The sequence below is a fragment of the Calidris pugnax genome, unplaced genomic scaffold (assembly GCF_001431845.1).
Source record: "Calidris pugnax isolate Ruff unplaced genomic scaffold, ASM143184v1 scaffold183, whole genome shotgun sequence".
Classification (NCBI taxonomy): domain Eukaryota; kingdom Metazoa; phylum Chordata; class Aves; order Charadriiformes; family Scolopacidae; genus Calidris; species Calidris pugnax.
In genome coordinates this window covers 3,034,954-3,061,087 of record NW_015090930.1, presented here as the reverse complement: position 1 = coordinate 3,061,087, position 26,134 = coordinate 3,034,954, and the positions used below count along the sequence as shown (strand labels likewise).

General features: G+C 37.9%; 1 protein-coding gene across 1 annotated transcript in view; it reads right to left on the bottom strand.

The window, feature by feature from the left end:
- The window catches only part of PRMT3 (protein arginine methyltransferase 3), a 61,311-nt gene that overhangs the window by 9,569 nt on the left and 25,608 nt on the right, over positions 1 to 26,134 (bottom strand). The window contains exons 11-15 of the mRNA XM_014951638.1: positions 21,397 to 21,475; positions 15,292 to 15,479; positions 12,349 to 12,435; positions 907 to 957; positions 616 to 703 (exon numbers count right to left, since the gene is read on the bottom strand). Of these exons, the coding sequence (XP_014807124.1) occupies positions 616 to 703; positions 907 to 957; positions 12,349 to 12,435; positions 15,292 to 15,479; positions 21,397 to 21,475 (493 nt within the window). The remainder of the gene's footprint in view (positions 1 to 615; positions 704 to 906; positions 958 to 12,348; positions 12,436 to 15,291; positions 15,480 to 21,396; positions 21,476 to 26,134) is intronic.

The window sequence follows — 26,134 nt, the reverse complement described above, 5'->3', positions numbered from 1 at the left end:
CGGAACTTATCCATTTTATAAAAATGTACAGTGTATCAAAATAACTTTTTCCATATTTCAATGGATTAAGTTCACGGTTCCGAGTTCTTTGAAACGGTATTTACAGAGTAATCCCACAGTGCCAGGTACAACACCCATGCATACACTCATGAGTCATTTAACAAATGTGGCATAATTCAGGAGCACTACAGAAAGTCCTATGCAATCACTTGATAAATATAATACTTAAGAACCAAAGGCTCTTAACTGAAGGTTAAAATTAAGAGAATGTTAATAGCAGCATTATGGTCTTACATTTTTCTTCCTCAAAAGCGCTTTGATATAGAAGTTTTCTCATCAAAATTACACTATGAAACTATGCAAGTATAAGACAAACACCCACTTACAATATACCTATGCAGACATTTATATGTATTTTTAACATGAATTTTGTTTAGATAGATATTTCCCAGAGCTTTGCTGAGACAAAAAAAAAAATCCTTAGCAGCAGCCGAAAGATTTATTTACTAGCTCTTCTTTACACTTACATAATTTTTAAAGTATTTTAGATTTAAATTTAATGATAATGGCAGTGTAACACAATCATTGTTGTACCACAACTGAATCTAAATATACCTGCTTCTACAGCAACTGGTTTCTCCAGGAGAAAAACTGTCTGTTTCCAGTGTGTTTTAGTACACTGGGGACCAGTTGAAAACAAGACCTGCAATGGAAGAGTTCAAGAGTTTGATTAAGAACAACATTTTTGATATCACACCACATCAATCAATTACCAAATGCACATGCACATAAAGTGTTTGCTACAGCAGAACAGACTCACTGCCAAACACCTTGAGGGAGAATACAACACAAACACACCCTCCTCTCTCAAAAACATTTTAAAAATGCATTACCCCAAATACTCACCTTGTTGTGACAGTTCTTCTCAAAAAATATATCAAAATAACCAGCAACTGCCTATAAAAAAAGAGGAAAAAAGACAATATAATAAAGGATTATAGTGACACTTAAGAAAAAGTGTCATTAATATGTACATATATTGGGATTGCTACTCCTTTTCAAGCCTTTACTGAGAGGAACAAGCTTAGATTTACACTTTCAAGCATGCTAGAAATCCTAAGGAAAAAAATAAGCTGTCATCACACCTTTGTTCTACTTGAGAATATTCAGCCCACTGTAACTGCATTTTATTACATATCAAATTTTAGTCTGAGTTTCCAAAATAACCTACGTGCCCCAAGTGCAAGTAAAATTACATGTGAGAAAACAGCCTTTCAGATGGGCAAAGCCACGAACATAAAATTCAGTCCTGGTCCTCTACAGCTCCCCTGACTCTCGCCAGACACACAGTACGAGGGACTCTGCATGACGTGTGCACTCTTTGCGTGGCTTAACACCATTTTCCACAACAGCAGAGCATAACCTGGCAGGGAGTATTTTTCTTCCTCTACTACACACACAGATAAGGAAAAAGATTCACAAATGCCTCACAATGGCCTTTTCAGCGGTTACCAGCCCCTAATGGTAACTCTCCATAATATTCCTTGGAGCACCACTTGTGTCCCTCCTGCCATCCCACTCCTAACCTCAAAAGGAGCCTCTCCCTTCCGTGCATAATTCATTAGTGGCACTTTTCTTCCAGCTCGAAGAGGAAAAGAAATACAAAACGTCCACACACAAAACAGCACACTGACATTATCACTTATACAGTCATCTAATACTGGCCTGTATTTTTCACGAAAAAAAGCCTTGTGAGAGTCCCAGAAATTCAAAGAATTCAAATAAAGAACTGGAAGACGCCAATAGAGGACCATCCACTCCAGTTTCGCCTCTGAATTCCTGTCCATGCTCACCTTTATTTACTTTCTACTGTCCCCTACAAAAAGGCTAAAGCAAATCAGACCGTGGGCCCAAGGCAGTTATGCTTTTCTATTTCACATCAGTCTGAAGAAATGACCCGGAATAGAGCTTTTGAGGAACCCCAACTACAGGGGGAAGGGATTCTCCCCACATCGGCCACAGTATGTTCCAACAAGATACATATAAATTCAATGATGGCAAGCCAGTGGCGTGAAAACTCACTGCAAACAACTGATTCTAACCTTCTGCTCATAGCACCAGTGGTTTTCTCCTACTTGAAGTCTGGGAAACTGATTGCTCCGAACATTTACAAAGGACAAGTTCTGCAGCATGCCCTTTGTGTAGACTCAGAGTTATATTGTGAAGGGAAAGAAAAAAAAAAGAAAGAAAGAAAGAAAAAAGAATCAAACGTGCCTACAAAATTAAGGTAACAAACTGAAGAGCATAGGGCTTTCTCATTATGAAATATGTAAACTGAATGATAGCTAAGCCTTTCTGGTATTTTTCCTCTCTAGTCTAAACCCAGAACAGCTTTCACCAACATGGTAGAGAATACAAGCAAGTAAGCCTATGTTAAAGCACTTGTGTTAGCTTTTCAAGCAAGGGTACTCCAGAGAAGACTGGCAGGTTCCAAACTCCAATGTGGGCAAATATTCTTCAAAAAAAATGAACCAAGGAGACACTGAGGGACCTTTGTGACAAACGAGCACCAGACGTTGGAAACAGCGAGTCTTCCATCTCTTTAGTAAAGTCCTATCACTCAATGCTGAGAATCTCATTCCCAAGTGAATTACAGCCTTGTCTCTAATATGCCTTCCTGAGTAAAGATTGAGAATGTTTTGCAAAGTTTTATTGACCCATCAGACTACTTTTGTTGATGCACAATCTTTTCTGGACATTAGTCAGAGATCTACTAAGTCCTACAAAATATTTTTCAATCATCAGGTCAATACTGTTGATATGTTTACAAATAAGACCTAGGATGTGAGAAAGGAAAACAAGGTTGAGACAACAAAAATACATTCAAAACTGAGGGGCGAAAATGTCTTCCAGAGAAAGTGAGACAATCAAGCTACATTTAGGACTAGAAAGCTAAAAACTCCAAGCAGACATACCATTTCTAAGGTGGATACAATTATCTATACATTTGGCAGCAAGAAGTAACAAAAACAGCCTATATGCTATCCTAAAAAAGATGTCCCCAGATTAACATTTTGGGGAGATCAAGTTCAAGCTGAGAGGGAACTGCAATTAGAAGCAAAAAACTGCTCCCTGCTATTCGCTGGCTCCTGTGCTCAGGGAAACAGGACTTATACACCTTCCGTAAACGGTTAGGATAAATGACCACCTTATTGTTTACAGTATCAATGGTTCCCTCACTGAAAGAACCTAAAACATTAACTTTGACTATCTAAATCAAGAGGTGGTAACAGTAATTATTACACTTCACAGAGACCACCTTACTCAGAATTCCAAGGATTACAGAGCTCAAGGGATTATAGAGAGCAAGAGCTCTATATTGATCTATTACATTCTTTTTGTTGGATATATGTCCTTCAATGTTGATTCTGAAATACTTGCTGAGCCAAAAGAAAAAGTATAGAAAAATACTCTAACCAAATAAATTCCTTGAGTCACTAAAGCTCCTGTGAATGTCTTCAGGTGCTCCCCAACACTCCTCAAATTTGTCTGACAACTCTTGACTGAAATCCTAGATCCCTTTCCAGATGTATTCTCTCCATCCAGTCAGTTAAAGCTGGGCATGGGGGGAACCCCAAAACCATAACACACACTCTGGTGAGCCATGTAAACAGGCAAGGTTCAGATCCCAGTCCTGCAGAGCTAAATATCAATTATATGCTTAAATACATACAGGAGAGAGTTAGAACGATGTTTTGAAAACTAACTTTAAGACCACATATTGCAATTCAGAAATCTAATAAGTATCATCTATGAATAGATATTTTCAAACCATTTCTGAGCCACCTTTAAAAAAAAAAGCCACACACACACCTGGCTTGACAATCAGTTGTAACCAATTCCATAAGACAATGTAATTTATTTTTAATAAACATTTTTAGGCAATCTACCATCAATCATTTACCAACACTGCATTTTATCTCCAGATAAAAATCTCTCCCCCCACATCTTAAATCTTTGGGAAAACAAAAAGTCTAATACCAAACCCAGAAGTTACTGACCAGCTGCAACTTTTGTTTAGTATTTGCTATGGCAGCTATTCTACAAGCCAGTTACAGCTGAGGAAATACAGAAAGTAAAAAAGCACAAATTAAATGTATCCCACTTGGATGCACGCAGCCTGTGGCTTACCATGTAAAACAGGAAACCAAACCAATAGTTTAAACCTGCAATTCAACAGAAGTAAATTATTTGCATATACCTAGGTAATAAACCTAAGGTCAAGCCTATCCTGAAGCCTCCCAGTAACTCCAGCCTAGATTAATTACCTTCTTCCTTTCCTCCTCTCTATTTCATGGGGAGGACTCCACATGTTTCCATGTCAGAAAAGAATTTTAAAAGGCATTCAATTTAACCAAATTATACATGATTTTAATGAAGAAATTCAGTTTTATTTCTGAACAGATACATTAAAGGAATTATTAAATTCACTAGCTCTTCTCAAAAAGGGTTGCTCCTTATGCTCACCCAAACACTAGGCTACACTTACATTTTTAAATATACTGTTGCCTTTTTGAGATCTTTCTGCTTTTGAGCTGTTTTGTCATATTTGATCTGCCCCAGGCCTAAGGGATCTCAGGCCAGCTACATGGATAACTACAGACTCATTAAAAACACACACCCGGCCTTCCTGAAACCAACCCAGACAGTTCTGTAGAACAAGAAAAGCAACCGATAAGGACAGTCACAACAAGTTTCAAGGCTGACATGGTCCAAAGCCTACATTAAGGTTTAAACTGGTAAGTAATTAGCTACAGATACTGTTTCCCCCTATTTCCTTTAGCAATTCATACCATCCATTCCAATACATCTATGTATGAAAGCGATTGTTCTATTAAAAGCTTTATCACAAGAAATAGGGCTGCTTCTATGCTAAAATACAGGGAGAACGTGCAGGATCCCAGCATTGCTCTAAGACCTTTCTGTAGAAAGCACACAAGCAGGGAACCCAAGAGAAAGAGAAGCCTCAAATTTAGCAGTTAAATTAGGAAACCTTAGTGGCTGAAGAGCAGGTGGGCCTACGTCAAAGGGAAACCTTGGTTTGTTGTTTGTTTTTTGTGTGTGTTTTTGGTTTTGTTTTTTTTTTCTTACACCCAATTTAATCATTTCTTCATACCAGAAAAAAAGTGGACAGCTTCCTTGAAAGAGCTATGAAAAACTAAAACCTGACTGCATTACAGAAACCTGTTTCAATACTCACAAATGCAAGTGCTAAAAACCCCTAACCTAAACCAACCCTCCTACCCTTGCCTTGCACCACTAAAGAAATCATCTAGTACTAGAAATGGTCTAGAAATGATCACATTAATGATATGGGGGGAGAGGGAAGGAGGTCAGAAGTAAGCTTCTATTAACTATGCAATACTAAAGAAAGACATTTTCAATGTTTACAGTTTGAAGGAAGATTAAGTCCTCCGTTCTTGTTGTAAAATCTAACACACAGAGCAAAATATAAGGAAAAACACCACTTACAAGTGGCGTATTAGAAGCACAGACACAAGCACACTAAAATGGAACATAGAGTAGACCAGATTTTTTATTAAAGGTGGCATATTCTTTACAAGAAGACAAACCAAAGAAGAGGAACAAGCAAGTAATGTCCCCATAAAATGTATTTTTTTTAAGCATAACGATAACAGTTTTTTCTTCCATTGCAGTTCTCCTCATCTTTTTGTTCCATCTTTGACAGCTCATTTACAACTTCACCAGCGACTAATCAGCAAGAACTTAAACCTTCTCTGGAAGAATCTTTCAAGTGCCAGTCTCCCAAATACCATGAAAGAGGAAAACAAAAATAATGATTTCTAAACTGGTGATAAATAACGGCAACTCTAGCCTGACACATGCTCTAGCCTCAAAGGATGTTAAATATTAGGAAACACCGCAGAAATATTATTCTTCCTGTTCTCAAATAAATTGCCAGGAGGAACGCAGAGCTATGAGGGCAAAAGGTCCAACTCTAGGACAAAGTCTCCACATCTACCCAGGGAACTAAGAAGGTTAAGTAAAAAAATTAAGGAAATATTTAGGAATAGATGTGCACTACTGAGAGTGCAAAGCAGTATCCTATAAGGGTCAAAGAGTTCACTCAACAGCTGAAACCAAAATATTCCTAAAATCACAATAGCAGCCACTAAACTCTACCTGATTGTGTCAAAACCAGGTTTTGATGAAGACGCAAAGTAGCTTAAGGTCTTCATCCATCACTGAGGGTTTCTAAGGTGTTCATGCAAACAAACGAAAGACTGTAAATGAAGCAATTCCTTCCGATAAGATTCACTTGTCTTCAACAAATTTTTCTTCCCTCCTAGATTAATTACTTTGAGCCTTCTCCCCCCATTTATTCATGTAATACATACCAAATACGTTAAAGCTTTTTATGATCTTAATATATGTAACAGATGAATATTAGTACATATTATTTATGCTCTTTCACTTAAAGTCCTTAGCTGAAATGGGAAGAGGAGTCTATATTTTAATTCATGCATTTCTGAATAATAAAGCTTTTTTTTTCTAAAGAAAATGGCTGGCTGTGCTGGCTGTGCTGGCTGTACAAGCAGCATTTTAACAGGATAAAACAAATGAGATCGCTCGACTCCTATGTGAACTCGTAAAGGCAACCTCGCCAATTCACTTAGGAACAAGGAAATTAAAAATTATCATCATCGCTATCACCTACAGTGAGTAATTTATCATTCTTGCTCTTCACTAGTATCATGTTCCAACAGTGAGTGGCTACAACAAATACAATTAGACAGCTGGCCACAGAAGTGGGAGATAATGTGCTTTTGATGGAGTTTATCCAAGCATGGAGATGGAATGTTTGTCATCCATGTGGCAGAGTTGCTGCATTTTTATCACAGGGAAAAGAAACCCCTCGCTATTAAAACCCAACATTTTTTGTTCTAAAAAGAATAAGAATCTGAAGATCACTGTAGAGGAGGTTACCAATAACTAAATAGATCAGAAGGACAAATCCTGCTTCATAACGTGATAGAGCAGTCTTTCCTCTAAATAGAAATAGGGATCCAAGGTGTGCTTAACCGCACACCCAAAGCCAGACTTCCACCTTTTAGCTTAAAAATTTAGTTTCTCACCTAAGGTTGGAATCAAAGACTTATATGCTAATAGTTATTGTTGGCTCCCAATGGAAGATTGGACATTAAAAAAATGAAACTGTCTAACATTTAAGAAGATCTTAAGCAGCAAAGATTTTCCCTTAGTCAAAATAATTTTCTCCAATCAACTCAACTTCCTTTTTTCCTCCTAAACGTTTTAATACATCAGTCACGTCCTCTGCTTCATTATCCCTTTTTCACCCCTTCCTCCCTCCCACTTTTTAAACACATCCCCTGCTCTTTCACAAGATCTCCTGGGAGCAATGAAGAGATACTGCCATTTTCCTCCCCAGGGATATTGTTATTCAGCTAGGAAAGATCAACCTTGATGGACTCACAGGGGAAATGCTCACAAACAAAAGAGAAAGTTTGTCAATTGATTTCTACACTGAGGGTAATCACCATTATATTTTATCTCAAAAGCTCACACAGCAATCAGCTTAGAATACAATTAATGGAATATTTTCCTAGCAGCATCTACTAACTGATATTAGCCAGATGTCTCATTAAAATCAGCAGTGACAAACCCTAGCTCTTTACCAGGAATATGCACTTTCGCTGGCTAATTAAATTTATTTTTGGCCATTATCTTTGTAAGACTGAAATAAAGTCAACTTGCCCTAAAAGTGCTTTGAAACAATTTCATATAATGATTCTATACAACCATTTCATGCTCTGAAAATCTTCAGTATTTGAAAGCTAAAATAATGATAAATAAAGTTAATCCTAAAATATATTACTTGGTAGTAAACCACAGGAAGGAAAAAAAAAGAAAAATCAGCAGAAAGAATATGTGTTCTGCTAGATATATTTTTTAAGCATATAGTGTGTGTATATATAATGCATATAAAATGCATTATAGGATCATCTGCAATATACCTTTAAGATGCACCTAGAGAGAGACATCAAGCTGATCTGTTATGAGCATGACACAATATTCTGCTAGGTTGGGGTTTTGTTTCCTCACACAAAAGTATGAGAGTAATTTAAAGTAATTTACAGGTGGAAGAATAGACCTAAATCACATAAATTTCAATGCTTTATAGTCTGAGGAATTGTGTGGTTTTTCTATTTCACACCAGCTCTTCACCATGTCCAGTCATTTATGTCCTGACTTAGCCCATTTATTTAAAAACAGAAACCAGCCTATTGCCTACTGAATTGCACAGCTTTCAAACAAACTCTGGTACAACTAATTGGGACATCATAATTAGCCAAGAGGTCAGCAACAAGGCCTTCTGACAGCAAGAAGAGCGATAATATCTAGAAAAGATGAGAAATATCTATTTCAGCACTTGCATTATCAGTTTTCAGGAAGTAAAAGGTTTGTACTAAAAAGTGACAAAGCGAAACGGAGGGAAAAAGAATAAATATCAAAGGATGAAAAAGAGGTGGGTGGCAAGTCCAAAAGGTTAGCATTAGGCGTGAGAAACTAATCTTCCTGTGCTCCCTCCAGCCATAGAGCAGGGAAAAAGCTCTGTTCCCTAACTGTCTCTTAGGCAAAGCTCTCCCCCAGCCTTTAGGAAATCCTCCCAGAAAGTGGTTCACCAGAACAATTTAGAAGAGGAGAAATAAAGTATTGGGAAATGAAGACAAGGTCAACTGTTCTATTGAGACTAAAAATAAACACAGAAAATAAGCACAGAATTTCAAACAGTATCTACTAAAGGAGTCGGGGGCGGGGGGGGCGGTGAAGAGAGACTGAGAAAAACTAAGGTCAGCTTTTAGAATCATAGAATGATTAGAGTTGGAAGGGACCTTAAAGATCATCCAGTTCCAACCCCCCTGCCATGGGCAGGGACACCTCCCACCAGACCAGGTTGCTCAAAGCCCCATCCAGCCTGGCCTTGAACCCCTCCAGGGATGGGGCATCCACAGCTTCTCTGGGCAACCTGGGCCAGGGTCTCACCACCCTCACAGCAAAGAATCCTGTTTCAGAGGTATTTCACATCTTGCCACAGAAACGCAAAGTGCAGTCTCTCCGGCGCAAGAGGTTCCTGGGAGTGTTCCAAGTCATAATCAAAGCAAATGCGGTAATGAGTTGGTAAAAAGACAGCATTATGGCTTCGATTCCTGTCAGTTTTTACAACTTACTTCCCTGTTACCACAGGCGTGCAAACGGGAGGATGGGAGGAAGCACCAGACCCCAACATGGCTAATGCCTCCAGAGCAGCCAGCTGAAAGTTTAGCTCTTCAATGATGAACGTTACGCTGCCCACTCCATCTAGACGAGGCCACAACGCTTTCTCCGAGTACTTCTGCAAAAACAAGTTCAGTAACAGCTGCCATGTTCAAGACTAGGCTGGATGGGGCTTTGAGCAACCTGGTCTAATGGGAGGTGTCCCTGCCCATGGCAGGGGGGGTTGAACCCAAACGATCTTTAAGGTCCCTTCCAACCCAAACCATTCTATGACTCTATGACATGTTTCCATGTGAGGATGTCTACTCTGTACTCCTCCACACCCACGAAGCGCCTTGGAATGGAAACCCACAGCCCGAGGAGACAGTGCAAATTGGGAGCTGATCTGCCATAGGATCCACAAAATTAACATTATCACCTAAGCTTTCCACCTGTTCGGTTTATAAAGACAGACCACTTGGAGGGAGTCCTAGAGGCAACACTAGAAATAGGGTTGAGAAAAAGCTGCTTTGAAATGAACTTCAGGTTGCGAGCTAAAAACCCCAATATATACAAGCATATAAGGATGGATTTCTAAATTCTTATTTCTGCAAAATATTTTTTTCTCTAAATAAAGCAAAAATATTTTAAACTGTTCATATTTTAAAAAAAGCAAAAATCGTAACAAACAAGTATAAAAAGCTAGATTTTTTGGCAATATATGCAGCTTTTTCTTTTTATGCAAAAATCAGAAAGCCAGTAGAACAACAAAACAGGGATGCAAAGAAGAAAACCATCAAATGTTATTTTCAAAGGACAAATTGCAATCTTAAAGCATCTCCTCAAAAATTCTCAATATAAATAATGGACTTCTATTGTTCATTTACTGCAAGGTTAGGCAGCCTGATATGATGGATGAACTGTCAACCCCCAACTAAACTTCTACAATCCATCATAGAAAGAGTGGAAATTTCACTCAAAGTGTCAATAAACCTAAATGATGAAGTGCAAAATACTTTACAGAGTTCTGATCATTTTTTAAAACCTGCATTCACGACAAAATATTGGAAACACTGCTCTTTCCCCACTCCCCTCCTCCCTGGAAGTCATAAAATGCAGGTGTACATCTTGATTTATAAGTCAATGATACCACAGAACCATAGAACAAAAATGAAGTTTTCGTAAAGGTCTAGTGCTAGGGAAAATGATGTTTACAGAATAAGCTATTTTACTCTCCCCAAACATCAAAAAGATCATCAAGTTTTTGTAAAGAATTCTGTTTAACTAATCAGTTATTAAAAAGTGGACACTTAAAAAAAATTAACTCACTGCACTGGAGCTGGATCTGAAAGATGACCCTTCCCTGAGGCAACCAGATTCTACATTCTATGATTCTATGACAACTAAAAACAGGAGATTTTTTTTTGTGAATGCACAATAAAATATACAGATTACCACTTAAAAAAAAATAAAATGTTACTGTCTCATTAATTTGGTGATAATTGACAAATAATTATGAAGTATTTATACATAGCTACTAACTCACACTAACAACAATGCTTTAAATTATATATATGGGACAACTTAACTTTTTAACACCAACAAATTCTTCTGCATCAGCAAAAGTGGTGGCAAATGTAGCAGCACAAACTAACACGTAGAGCCATCCAAACCCAGGTATTCTGTTGCTTGGCATAGGTATCCAAGAGTTTGTTATCACCTTGTTTACATTATACAGCAATATATTGTGTTGGTATCAGAAGCAGCCTGCATCTCTTCTTCAGATACACATGCGAAAGCCAAACCAACCAATTGTAGCAGACTTACTACAATATATTAAAAATTAGCTATCGATTACCCCTTTGGACTTGATTCTGTGATGTGCAGTGATTTACGTAGACCTAAGCATGAAACTCCCAGCAGAAGGATCACAATACACTAGACTACAAAAATTTTAGGTTTTACTACAGATCTCAAATCTGATGAGAATATTTTAATAAATTGGTATAAAGTGTTTATAATTAATGTTGAACATAACAGCACATTACTGCAATTAAAATCTGTAAAAATCAGGTCGCCTTGTCTTTGCTTACCATTCGCTGTTTAAAACCTCAATGCATTACTTTAAACTAAGCCACCACCAGACTTTCTCATCTGTACCTCATCTTTATCCCAAACACCTCGCTTAATGGCAATCTACAAAAAAATCCTTCAATTTGGTTCTTTTCTTCACTATTCCAACAAAGAAAGCAAGCCATGCATCATAAGTAAAATCAAAAAGCTATCCTCACATAAGTACCCATCTCAACATTTCTAATTGTTCATGTTGGAATACCTTATTTGTTTTAGCTTTAAACACATCGATAACATCTTTATTTCAGAAATCACTCACATGCTTACATGAAATATGTTAAAAACAAATATTTAGGTGTCTTCAGTGACTTATACTTGAAAAACAGAACACAAAACACACCACATAAATTGTATGGACACTTGTATAAAAAAATTGGGCCAATTTTTCATTAATCCGTAAATCAGTCTCTCTATTTTCTCATAACTAGCAGATACTGAACAACCAAGAAAAAAGCAGCAAAAATAATGTGTATTTATATAAATTCATACTGAACAATGTAGGCATAACTTCCAAGAGGTGTTTGAAAGATGTCCTACTACCAACTTTTCATTTAATTGCAAAACTCAGACTGAAAAATGTTTTTTCTTTTCTTTCTTTTCATATTGACTAGTGTTTGACAGAAAAATAATACTCAATTGAGTGAGATCACAGGCTCAGATTTGCCAGAGATCCTTATCTTAAAACCAAAGAATCATAGAATACCAAGTTGGAAGGGACCTCAAGGATCATCTGGTACAACATTTTCTTGGCAAAAGCAAGGTCCAGACAAGATGGCCCAGCACCCTGTCCAGCTGAATCTTAAAACTGTCCAATATTGGGGAATCCACTGCTTCCCTGGGAAGATTATTCCAATGATCACAGTTCTCTAAAGTCCAATGCGATACTGACCATATATGAAGAAAGTAAAATTGTCTTACCGTGCACTTTGTGCTCACTGTAATGGCCAGGGTGAAATCTGAAGAGAATTCTAAGTCTCGAGTGGATGCAGTATTACAGTCGATACGCTGTTGGAAAAAATAATACAATTCTGTCAGCAACAGTGCAGAACTTAATTTAAGATCTTCCTTTGGATGAAGGTTGTTCAGTTGCTCCCATACAAAGACAACTTTTTTAGGGCAATACTAACCTGTCCAAAAATGGGAAGAGACTAAAAAACCACCTAATGTTGTCTGCACACTGACAAAACAGCTAGATCCTCTCTTCCCCAAATGTCAAAGCAAACAGACACTCTGACTCGTAGTGGTTTGGAATTAGATGCAAGAGCTCACTCTGTTCAAAGAATTTGTTCTTAGGTAACCTTCTTGATGACAGCTGCCCATTGTGGGAATTAAGCAGCTTTCACAGATATCCACACAGATATCCTCAGCAGCAATTAGATTATAGGGCTGCAGTTTCTCAAGTCACTTCAGCTGCAGGAAAAAATCAGAGTTCTTAAAGAGTGATAAGCTTTGATTTTCAGTTGTTCATTAAAATTCTACATTTTTTCACTGTATTAAGTTCTTTAGTTGACTCAGCTAAAATGCATTAACCAAGAACATCCTATACTGCTGAAATTAAATGTCATATGCATTCATAATCAATATCTGTTGCTGTTGCCTTGTATTTCTTTGGGGAATATTTTTCTTCCTGAAAATTTACATTATGAACTACTTAAAATAAGAAACAGCTACTCTGAGCAAAGACACTAAAATATCTTCTGTAATAATCATATGATAAATCGAAACATTTTTAAGCTTTCCTTCAAAAATAAAACCCATTTGTTCTGAGGAATGGCTATTGATTAAAACAATTTACCTATAATGCCACTGTTGCTCAACTCATTAATTTTACTACTTTGAACTCTAACTCCAGCAAATGAGCTCATGCATTGACTTCAGGTTATTTTAAAAACCATGATTTTTACTGAGAACAACTGAATACAAAAGCATTAAGCCCAACAGTCATGCAAAATCCTGCATGATTACAAACTCTGCCATGTGCACACACCTGCACTGGACAGTGACTGCTCATAACTATATATTAGAAAGGGACATGTGCTATTACCAGTAAAGCATTTTGCTTTTAAAACAGCAGTAGTTTATAGACTGCATCGTGCACATTTAATTGTACTTAATGTTATCAACACTTTCCAGATGTTTAATTTACTTGTTTACCTGACAAACTGACAGAGCTCAACTTATCCATGCAGCTGTTAATTTAGAGCATGTTTTATCTGTCTTCCAAACTTGATCTATTTGCGAGATGTATTCAACTACATTTCCACCTGAATCAGAACATGAAAAATATTATAAAAACCCAGCAGGTGAGAAAAGTGCCTGTGCCGCATTCATTGTGCAATCAGCCCTGTCAGATGCCTACCAATTACAGCCTCAGCTTCTTGATCTCTGTACCTCTGTCTTGTGCACATTTGATCACCAAGAGGAGAATTTATCTTCCCTGTAATGACATATTTCAGCAACAGAGTTGATCACCCTGCCCTCTCCTTACACTCAAGGAAAAAAGACGCTCGTAAGCCTCAAGTCACACAACTTACTAGAGGTATCCTAAGGTATTTTATTTCACTGACTCTAGAGGGAGTCTAATCAACAAGCTCAGAGGATAAAATGTGAGACACATCTGTAATGACTTCCTCATCTACAAATAAGAAATCCTGAGCTAAAGGAAAAAAAAGTAGAGATGCACAAGGTGGCCAAAGTAGTTGAGTCAAAGAAATATCAGTCTCAGCACTTCTTACATTTGAATACTCAATTTAAGAAACTATTTTTTAATGTTCTCTGTAATAAAACTATGGGCAAGAAAAGCGAACAATAACTTGTATTGGGATATACTTACAACAAAACTGTACTTCACCTGTTACAGCTTTTGTGGGCAGTATAACAACTGATCACAGCAAACAGTTTCTATGCTGGAAGAGACTGGAACTACCCTCAATAGTGGTGTTAAATTCAGTCATGAATTATGTAAACGCATTTTCTTTTATATAAAAATAGGACAGGAATGCATTTAAATAGAAATTACCTCTTTAGTAAAGACAGAATTCCCACTGAAGGGCAGTAATTTTACTGCCTTGTGTTTTACAATAGACCGGTAACTATATGAACAATAATTATAATTCTATTGCAACAAAAAAATAAAAATCTTTGTTTATAATCATCCTAATCTCCATGTGATCTGAACTGTTCAAATTACAACTAATCACAAAGATTGCCAGAATTTCAAACTAGTCAATGCCGTGGGATTATAGCTTGTCACATAGGTGTTCACTCATACGAATCACTACCAGTTTTGCTGCTATTCCTCATCACAAAGGCGCCATAAAAAAAGACAATACAGAAAAGTAAGCATAAAATTAATTCAATGAGTACTGCAGAAAGTACTGCTGCCTTTTCAGACACGGTCATTCTGTTGGAAGAAGCTGTGGGTGATAGCAAGCGATCCTCCCCTAAAGATCCGTTAAGCCAGCTAGCTTGACACAGGAAAAGGTAAGAACTGCCCCCTGCAACTCAGTACTGGGGGGAAGAGGGAAGAGAAGGAAAAACTATATTCCAGGTTGGGTTTCTTTGTATAGTTTATATTTCAGTTAAGTAACTTGTAACTTACCAAAATGCAAGCAAATCTGGGCTTGGACGGAAGAAAATGTGGAACAGAACAATCTAAATATGGGACGATTATTAAGAGCTCAAACCTGGCAACTAATACAAGTCTTACAGTCTTAACACCTCAAGAACATTATTGCATTGGTATCATTTTGAAGATGCCAATATTCACATGTTTGTATTCTACCTTCGCCCCCCACCAACCCCTTAAAAAACCAAGAAACTTCTGAATACTAAAAATTTAAGAAGGCTCTAGTATGGTACCTTAATGACACTGGCTGTAGATATCAGTGTGTTTGGATCCAGCACCTCCACAACAGCTTCTGGAATTACAGCCTTCTTCATGCAAGACATGTCAAAGCCATATACATCTTCCCAGAAGAGTAGCTTGTCCGCATGTTTATTCATATCCCCCACAGCTACTAGACTGATGGTGCAAATGTCAGGATAAACTGTAACAACAGAAACAGATTAGTGAAGTTTTACTTTACACATTAAGAGGACTTCTTTTTTTCCCCTCTCTTTTTCCTTTGTGGTTAACATCTTAATAGAAGAAATAAAGTAACTTTTTTTCTGCTCTTGGACAAGACACTTTTCTCGCTACTTTATTTTCTGGAGTCCTATTTGTGCACAGAAGAGACCAGACAGTGGAACTTAATTTTCCCACACTAGTCTGGTAACAGTATTTCCTGTTCATGACAAAATACCTCTGTAATTCAATCCCACTGGCAAGAAATGACTGGAAACTTGATGTCTGAAGAAAATAATTTGGAACGTCCTATTCTGGCTTCTGGACAGAGACTGCCCTAAAACGTATTAAATAACTGTAGGCAGACACCCAAAGAGAAAAACAGGTGAGGGTGAAAAGATCTTATTTTCAGAAAAGAGCAAATATTCTCCTTCAAGAGTTTTATTCCTGTTTCTTATCAGCATTGGCTGGTATTTGCCTTACAGCCTAAAAAGTTACTTCTGGGTACTCAAAAACAATAACCACTCTCATACTCTTCAGGTGCAAACAGAAAAGTGACCTGACAGATGAGAATGTGGTCATCACGCCCCCCCCAGTTTTAAGATGACAGCTCTCATTCTTATACTACCATCACATTTGTGCTCTCCCTTCTCCCAAGAAGATCTTCAGAACGAGTACTTATTCAAAGCTTTTCCAAATAGTTGGGGAAGACTGACATTTGCCTTTTGAACAACTGTCTACAGCAAAGACAGGCCATCTCTATCCACTATTCTATTGGAAAAGACACAAAGAAGAGCTGCTATGAACACGGCTGCCTACAGCACTACCAAATAGTAAGAGAAGCTCAACTTATATTTAGTTAAGCTTCTTTCTGCAAAGAAATTCCCATGTTTTGATTTTAGAATTTTAAAGCCTTTAAAGCTGCATACATTGAATTCTTGATGTGGCTTCAGAGTAAAATAACTACTAATAAACACCTTGTTTTATTTTATTTTTTATTGATATATTAATGTGGCAGCGTTAATAAAACTGAAGCTGAGTTTCTCTTCTTCTCCCCCAGATCTGGTGAACTGTAAAATTAATTTTGTCCTCAGCTCTGCTTGAAATTGTAGCTTCTCAAAATGAACATGGAGAAATCATTGGTATAGCATGGTAATGATATCATGGTATGTCAAAAAAGGGGTATTTTTTGCCTTGTAAAATACTGAAGACAAACAGCTAATTGAAATTAGACCTTTTATATAGCGAGAGTAGATTTAGCCTAAAGGAAATAATCTTCCACATATTAATAATAAAGAAGAATCCCCTCTAAAAAAGCTTTTTTTTTTTCATATAAAGACATTAAAGTAAGCAAACACCTCTACATTTGGAATGACTAGTTTATAAAAAATATGAACACAGTCATTTTTCTCACTTCCCTACTGCTTAAAACAGAATAAATAAGTATTAGCAAGCTTAAACGGGAATCCCATTGGTAAGCTACCACTGTCCCTACTTTGCAGATAAGGAACTCAAAGCAGGTTTCTCTAGGAACAGCCCATAATTAACTCAGCAGTAAAAAGGCAGTTTGATGAGAATCAGAACAGGAAGGCATTCAAATTGTCTTGTCTGAAACAAATAATTTGGTTCCAGCACACCTAGCAGCTGTCAGGCAAGCACAAAAATTAACATCTGGCGGTAGGAGTGTCTGCAAGTAGTTTCTGGAGCCATCAATAAGGGATTTCCATTTCTCAAAGCTTTCACATTGCTGTTTACTCGTGTGACACCTGCATTACATTTGGCTTTACCCCCCCAGCATTTCAAACCTTTAAGAGCCACCACTGATGCTCAAAAAAATTAAAAGATGGCGTGAAACAGACAACAAAAGCAAGCGGTAACAGCCTCTGAAGGAATATGTTTAAGGGAAATGCTCTTCATCGGATGCAAGCAGCATTGTGAGAAGATGGGTGAAAAGGGGCTGGAAGTCCATAGTTATTTTATAACTTACAGGAGCATCCTAGCAACACTGCAATCAAAAATGAAAACCACAGCAAAAAAGCGATCAACTACTTTATAACCTTCCTTCCTCAGACTTGCCTGCATTTCTGGGACCTTCTGTTAACAGGAAAAAGTTTACCCTGTCTATCAAGCGTGAAATATTTGAGCAGGACAATAATCAGGTTTTATTAAATCTTTTTGTCCACACAGCAAATCCTTACATCAGCAGCTGAACTCATGATCGATTACAGAAAGTGCTTCAACACAAGGAAGAAGGTAAACATTAATGCTGCAATTTAATCTGCATTTTCAGTTTAGCCTATCAATAGCAATAAAAAAGTAGACAATGCCTTTTCAGACACCAACAGGGTAGAGGTGATACATTAACTTCCAAATTTACAAACTCACATGTGTCCAAAAGCATGTGCTATACTGAAGTTTGACTGGAAATGTAAGCGTGTTATTTAAATATCAGCATAAATCATCTGAATGCTGTAGAGTTTTGTAAATGCTTAAAAGCGCATTTTCCAATTCGCCCGTTATACTCCATCCCCCTGGAAATCCCCTGCTCTTTCTGCAGCCCTGTAACACTTCTCTGTGCAATCCTGACAGACTCGTCATTTTTTCTGATTAAGCCTGTAATTTAATAATTATTCCTTCTCACAGGTGAAATGAACAAAATGCTGATTGGACAAAAGCACATACTCCTCAGCGCTCTCACAGATTCATCGCTTTGACCATCTGTGTCCTTCTCGACTCAGTGCCCAGAAGTCATCTGTCACTCGGAACAGCTCACGTGGTGAGCAGGAGACGATGGGAAATCCTTTATCCCTTAGCGATGCCTCACAAACTTCAGGAGGCTGAAGGGTAAGGCAGCAATCCTCCAGATAGATGGAAATAATTCCAAGTGAATGCCATCATCGCTTTGACGTGAACAAGCAAACAGTATTATCTTTTCAATGACGCCTCCCTTACCTATGTCACCCCTTGCCAACACGCACTGCACTCAAATGTATGCAAAAATCTACACTCAAGCAAGTAACAGCTCTGAAGAATAAACAGATGGGTCCTGGGCAGCAAGAATTTTATGTTCCCAACTCAAGCTATTATATACTGTACGCATTACCCGAGACAGTTTGGCATAATCCACTTCAGTGTGCCAACGGGATAAACTGAAGGAACCGTGATATGACTGACTGAACACAAATTCAGAAATTTGGATTCTATTCCCGGCTCAATCACTGAAAGATCTGGCCAAATGGCAGCTGCTTCTGTGGCTTTTTTCAGCTTTCAAACAGTCCCTGTAATAATCATCTTGGGGCTCAGTAGTACAAAGCGGCTTGAGACAAAATTAAGCTTTATGGCAGTCACGAGTTTCTCTGCTAAGACTTCACCTCAGAACGAGCTCTTAATTTTAGCTCACCTGATTTTGGATGTGCTCACAGCTCTGCTGCTTTTCAACTGCACTGCAAAGGTGCTGCCTTGCTAAGACGATTGCTGAACAACTTTCTCATGCACCTCAGGCACAGCCTTTCACCTGCCATACCAGTTGGCACAAGAGTGGTAACTGGAAGCAACTTAAGGAAACAGCTTTCCTGGTCATTCTTCAAGGAGGCACTCTTAAAGGCGCAAGATAAAGCTATTCCCAAGTCCCTAAAATCAAGCAGGAAGGGAAGAAGACCAGCCTGGCTAAATAGAGAGCTTCGGCTGGAACTCAGGAACAAAAAGAAGGCTTATAATCTTTGGAAAAAGGGCCTGGCAGATAAGGAGAAATACCATGAAGCGGTGAGGATATGCAGGAGGAAAATTAGAAGGGCCAAGGCTCAAGTGGAGCTCAGCTTGGCCACCAATATTAACAATAACAAAAAGGGGTTTTTTCAGTATGTTAACAGCAAGAGAAAGGTGAGGGATAATGTGGGCCCACTGATGGATGAGGTGGGCACCCTAGTAGTGGAAGACACGGAGAAAGCAGAGTTGCTGAATGCCTTCTTTTCTTCAGTCTTCACTGTTAGGACTACCCCTCATGAATCTGTGGCCTTAGAGGCAAGGGGGATGGTATGGAGAGACGAAATTTTTCCTCTAGTAGAGGAGGGCCAGGTTCGGAACCACTTGGCCAAACTGGACATTCATAAGTCCATGGGCCCTGATGGGTTGCACCCACGAGTGCTGAGGGAGCTGGCAGACATTATTGCTGGGCCACTCTCTATCATCTTTGAGACGTCGTGGAGAACAGGAGAGGTTCGACGAGGGGCAACGGGCACAAGTTGGAACATAAGAGGTTCCACTCAAATATGAGGAGAAACTTCTTCACGGTGAGGGTGACGGAACCCTGGAACAGGCTGCCCAGGGAGGTTGTGGAGTCCCCTTCTTTGGAGATTTTCAAAACCCGCCTGGATGTAGTCCTGAGTAACATGCTCTAGCTCTAGGCAATCCTGCTTCAGCAGGGGAGTTGGACTAGATGATCTCTATGGTCCCTTCCAACTCTAGAAATTCAATGAAATTCAATGTCAAATCTGGCCATACCAATCCGTGACCGTGCAACACTGTAGGCTTTGTAAAGACTCAAGTAAGAGCCCAGGACCATTCTCAGACCACAAAGGATAAGTGCAGAACCAGCGTCTCTCGAAGGAAACTTTGGGAGGCACAAGCCAGCAGCAAACTTACCAGCAACAGAAAGACACAGTTTCTGCAGTTTCAATAGAGGTCAAAAATTTCGGACCCTTTTCAGGTGGCTTTGGAAGTAGTAGTAGCTAAACGTAAAATGATTCCTTAAAAATTTAGAGGATGTCCCCGGATTTAATTGTATTGCAACGTAAAATCATCAGCACATATCTATACAGAGCACACCACAACTGTGGACTGTTCTACATCACTGAAAACAAAAACTTCTTATTCTGTCACACTGTTCGAGTGGCTTCTAAATATTTTAACACATGAACAGTAATTTCTTGCTTTTATATTCAGCTTTGTGACCAAACACTGAACAACTGCATAAATCCCCCTTTTTCCTGCTGCACTGTGTAGCATACAAAAGCTCACTGCAATCAAAGGGAAGCACTGCAGCGAGCACTGTTACATAGTCATTAATCCAATCATTAAGTCAGTGTAGTGAAACTAACTATGTGCATGGTTAGCACAAAAGAGGAAAAAACCCCAGACTGATGACTGCGATTGAAAAGGTCAATATGAAATACAATACTGACAAAGGAATTAAGCCCAAGGAATAAAGCATGTGCAGAAAACTGCATCACATGAGGAATAAATATTTACAGGCATTTAAACACTGCTTAAGATGACACTAAGCTACTTAAAAGGATAGAAGAACTCTACTTCAAATTAAAACCTTTTCATTCTGTCACTTCCCTACCCTCCAACCATGAAGAAAAAGGGTGTATTCTCACCAGGATAGAATAAATATACTGAACTGAAACAATGTAATTCCATTAGTTATTTCATGTGGCTTCTTGCGCCTGAAACTATTTCCTCCCCAGGCAAATTCCCTTCTCCAGGAAAACATCCTATCCACGTTTCCTCTAATTAATCATAGCTTACTCGAAACAGTATCACATCCTACAGAATAGAACTTATTTTCCTCTGTTGGTAGTTATACAGTAAACGGGATTTCAAGAAGGGAAAACAAATGCCCGTGTGTGGGAAGAAGTAGGGAGGAAAAATTTAGACTGTATTTAAGAATAAATAACCCCCTCTATTCTTAAAAACACCATTAGCTTGAGACCTTGATACCTCATCTAATGTTCTTCTATTACCCATACAGTAAATTAATGCCTTGAAGCTCATACTAATGGAAACATTTTTCATTTAGACTGGCAACTTTCTCATCCATGCATAGCTTATTCTAAGTCTTTGAGTTCATTTCGTTTCCCCCCAGAGCTAAATATATTAAAAGAATTATGTGAACCAACCTGAGCCTCCCTCTGCCAGGTACTTGTCCTTTGCATAGATGACAGAATCCAGCATTGACTCAAAGAGAAGGAAATAACCCTGTTCAGAGAAAAGGCAAAGAATTCAGAAATCATAGTGCTTCTTATGTAGCCTACTTAGTCAATCTACAGATAGGTTTTAGCAACACAGTTTAAGAACATCATATGCCCATACATCTCAATAAGACCTAGCACCCAGTGAATTTCTAAAAAAAACCAACAGTAGTGGTTCAAAATTTTAGTTACATAAAGCATCACCTTTAATTTCCCAAAATGCAAGTATGTAGCACCTACTAAATTAATAAACTGCAGGCAATAAATATCCAAATCTATACCAACCATTACCTGATAAAGTCTTACAACATCAAATCAAATTCAACTCAAACCACGTGAAAAGCCGTACATATTGATTTTGTAGGAAGCAAAAAAGCAAAAAACCCCCCAAAACCAACCAAGAAACTCTCTCTCCACTTTGTACCGCAAGTAACACGAAAATTATTGTCAGAGAAACACCAAATGGAAAACATTTGCTAGTTCCCATCTGCAAGCTTGTGGTGCCCTGTACCAGGCTGGGCAATGCTCACTAAGGCAGGTGGAAACAAATCATACACCAAAGACGTGGGTTCTCTGGATGTTCTACATCATTTAGCGGCACCTGAACTTAAAAAAAAAAAATTTCTCAGACAAAAATGGTTAGAACTAGATTTACATAGATAGTTTGGTGGTGTTGGGATTAATTTGATAGCAGGTTAATCATACTGCTATTGATGTTTAAAAAAGCTTACTGTGAACTTAATCATCAGCCATTTTCTGAAACAAAAGATAATTATATTTTCTCAAATATTGCTGAGATTTAGAAAATGACATAACAGTATTACATATGATTAGTGTTTTACAGAAAACATCCGGTTTCTCAACTACTTTTAAATAAACTGCAGATTTCCAAGACATACACAGCCCTTTGTTTTCCAATTGATTTACTGATTTTACACCCTTCCTATCTTTTGAGTGTGAATACTGTAACACATTTCATCCACATACACATTCTTGTGACATCAAATCTATTAAGACAAATCATACTTGCATACATTTTGGATTTCCACTCAGTGTCCTAATTCTCATTTTGTTTAAAACAAAGCTTGGACGTATGGCTTGATTTATACACAGAGTGCCAGCAGGAAAGAACAAAAAAAGACAACTAGAAGTTCAGACTTCGGACCTGCAATCCTACAAGCCCATTCAGCAAAAACTAAAGAAGATTTTTTCCTTCATCTCTTCCTACCCTTCCATATTTGTACAATCATAGGAATTTTTTAAATTTTTATTTTATTTTTTGAAGTCATTATGCCAGACTACTGACAATAGACAGCACTGCATGGGAACCGCACTGCTAAGGTACCAAAGTTTACTTCAAATCTATGCCATCTTGGATGTTTATTTTGCCTAAGGATCTTAGGAAAAAAAAAAAAAAAAAACACTTCAGTTTCAGAATTGCTTACAAGCACTATCATCAACACCGCAGCCTTCAGAACTACAAACAAAACTAGAAAACCAGAAACTTAAGGCATTACATACTTGTATTCAGTAACAGAAATGCCCTTTTCTCAGCCTGTTTCTTCTGGTAACGGGACAGAGCTCTACTGGACACTTTTCTTTCAGATGTTGCTTGTTCTTCCCCTTTACTGCCTAACTTCTATGGAGTCCTGAGAATAAAGTCCCAGAATAACAACTAATTTTGTGAGCAAAATGATTTTTAGTAAGCTTTGCAAAGCAGTTGGAAGGGCCAGCAGCTCCGATGGCATCAGACAGAGATGCTTTTATGCCAAAAGCACAGAACGGAACCTAAGTTTTCTTTTTTTAAATTCTTATTCTCACAGTTCTAAAATCAGAATATGTATAGTTCATAAAATATCTTTTCAGATGCTTTTAACTGAAAATGAGTTGTTTCCGCAGTAGTTTAAATGTAACTTCTAGGACTTATCTTTAGACTAATTACCAGCAAGAGTTACAAAGTGACATTTTCACCCATCAGCTCTTCACTTATTTCTTCCAGCCTAAAATGCCCAACACTCACAAAGTCTGCTACACAAGCGCAAGTAGCACAGCTGGAAGACACACCTCCTCATGAGAAATACAGTGAAATTTTCACCGTCCTTTCGCCGACCTTTCCACTCTGGCACCACTGGTTCTCCCCCCACCTTCCCTCTTCCATCTCCCCCCCAATTCATTACAGCATTCCTGTAAGTTACATAAACCGTCAATGGTACTGAACCAAGTCATTTATTACTTATAGCGAAGCATTTTGCTCAGTGTGCTGTGCTCATCGGTAGTGTAATTTAGAATGTAATTTCACAGGCTGCTGGCTCACCTGTAGGGGTGCCATCTGGAAAGAGAATTATACCTGACGTCTTTTCCCCGTGATGCTGTGGGGCACACTCTTGCTTCCACCCCAAGAATGGTCAGGGTTTTGTTTTTTCTTAAGCAGGTATTCACAGCCTCAAAATTAATTATTGCAAAGAGATCTCTAGGACACAAATCTGTGAGCCGCATATTAATAATTCAATCTTGCTAGTGGCTCAACTAAGACACACAAAAGGTGACAAGTTCTCTGTTAAAGACAATCCGAACATATGGCACATCTTCAATCTTACGCCGTCATACGATGCGTTTACTCCTAAAAAGCTGGCCATTTCTCTCTCAAAATCAAGTTTCTTATTTTTATATTTTCAAAACTGAAATAAAATGGTTGTTCTCCAGCTAACAAAAAATCCCTCCCACACATATAAACAGACTTAGGAACAAAAATACACAGCACTAGAGTATACTCTGTTCAAGCATCCGTCCTACATCATCTCTGTCCAAGAAATCAGCTGTCAAAGATGCATGAGCCCACTGCCAAATTTGAATCCAGAGGAACGTGAATACTGCTACTTTTCTTAAATATATATTTTATATATGTATTTTATGTTTGTAACAGAATTTTGAAAAGGCTCACAAAACTTTGATGGCTTAATATACTGCACTGTTAAATTTCTTTCTATTATTCAAATACACTACAGTACTATATTCTACAGTACTAATATTTATTTTCATTTTAATTCAAAGCTACATAAAAATATGACACCAATTAATTGCAGTATAGGATGTTCCTTTAACATCAGTGCTTCAGTATTCATCATGATACTCTTCATTGAGAAAAACATATTAAGCTCTTTAAAACCATCAAGACACAAGAACAACACTAAATTCTGGAGCATAACTCATTGTGTGGAGAATATTAAAGAAAAATGCACAAATTACTTAAGATTAAAAATGCCTCTTCATCTACTTTTCCCTTATCCGTTCCTATCAAGTACCTTGTGGAACTTGGTTTTGCCTTTACTTATTTTCTACTTACTGGTGAGAGTCAAATATATTTCAAAAAGTGGTATTAGCATATTTACAATAGCAAAAATAAGCAGAACTTTTAGCACAGCAGAAAAAACATGTAAAGATAGAATTGAGAAGAAATATGTAACCACCTGAGTAAGTGTTGTGTTTCCACCCTGCCTTCCATCAAAGATCCATTTTATTATTTTCTGTAACAGAACTGAAACTGGTCTGGTACTTCAGATTTGGTAAGGTTAAACAGTGTTGTTTGGTTAAACAACACTGAATATTTAATCACGTGGAAGGCAACTATCAAATCACTGGCCCAGAGAATGAAATTTAAAAAAAAAAAAAATCCCCATCAGTATAAAAAAGTACACTATTTTCTTGATCTGAAGTTTCTAACTTCAAGGTTTCCATCGGACTGCAGAGCTAAACAAGTTACAGAGGGTATGTAAAACAGATAGAACAACAGATTCGGATGTAATCTTGCATTAACAGATGCACAAAACTGATGGGGCCCACTCAATTTTGTCAAAAATCACCTTTTACTTGACAAAATCCCCCCAAACCTGTGGCACACTGAAGCGAGAAGCAGCAGCTCCACAAAAACTCTTCTGCGTGCTCTGCTGCAGCACCATTTCCCTCATGCTAAGTCAGCCTTCATGCCGATGTGTGAGGTATGTTTTAATTTTAAGAAAAAGGAAATAATTCATTACTGTCAGAGCAAGCCTACACATTTCAAAACCACAGTTTTATTTTCTTATTATGCGCATCCTGTTGTGTCCTTAAACAAATACAAGATATGTGAGAACACCAAATGCGAAGATCTGAAGTGCTGAGAAATAATACTCATTATTGGCATTGGCAAAAAAAGTCCTTTCATGCAATGAAATGCAATCCCTTTATAAAAAACATTTTGCTGTAAAGTAGTTAAAGCATTCAGCTACTTACACAGCATTATTAAAAACACAAAAAAGAAAAACTCGATTCTTAGGTGAAATTATAAATTATTACTGTGTTAAAAAAATAGAACACTTGCATTAATGCACCTTCAAATACTAACAGAAACAACAGAGGATTTTAAGACTACAGAAAGGAGTCTTAGAAAAGCACCATCACTGCACACCCACCATAGAAATGGGAGAAAGGAGGAAGGAGAAAAGATGGTTTCCAGTGTTTCAGACATCCTCATTTTCTAGTCCTTTTCCCCAAATCCTGAATACCTCCCAATTCAACAGCTCATCCTGATACCACTTCAAAATTATCTACCAAAAAAAAAAAAAAAAAGGGACAGAAAAAAAGAAGACATTAGCTACCTGAGCTAGAAGACAAGAATAGCAGATTCTAT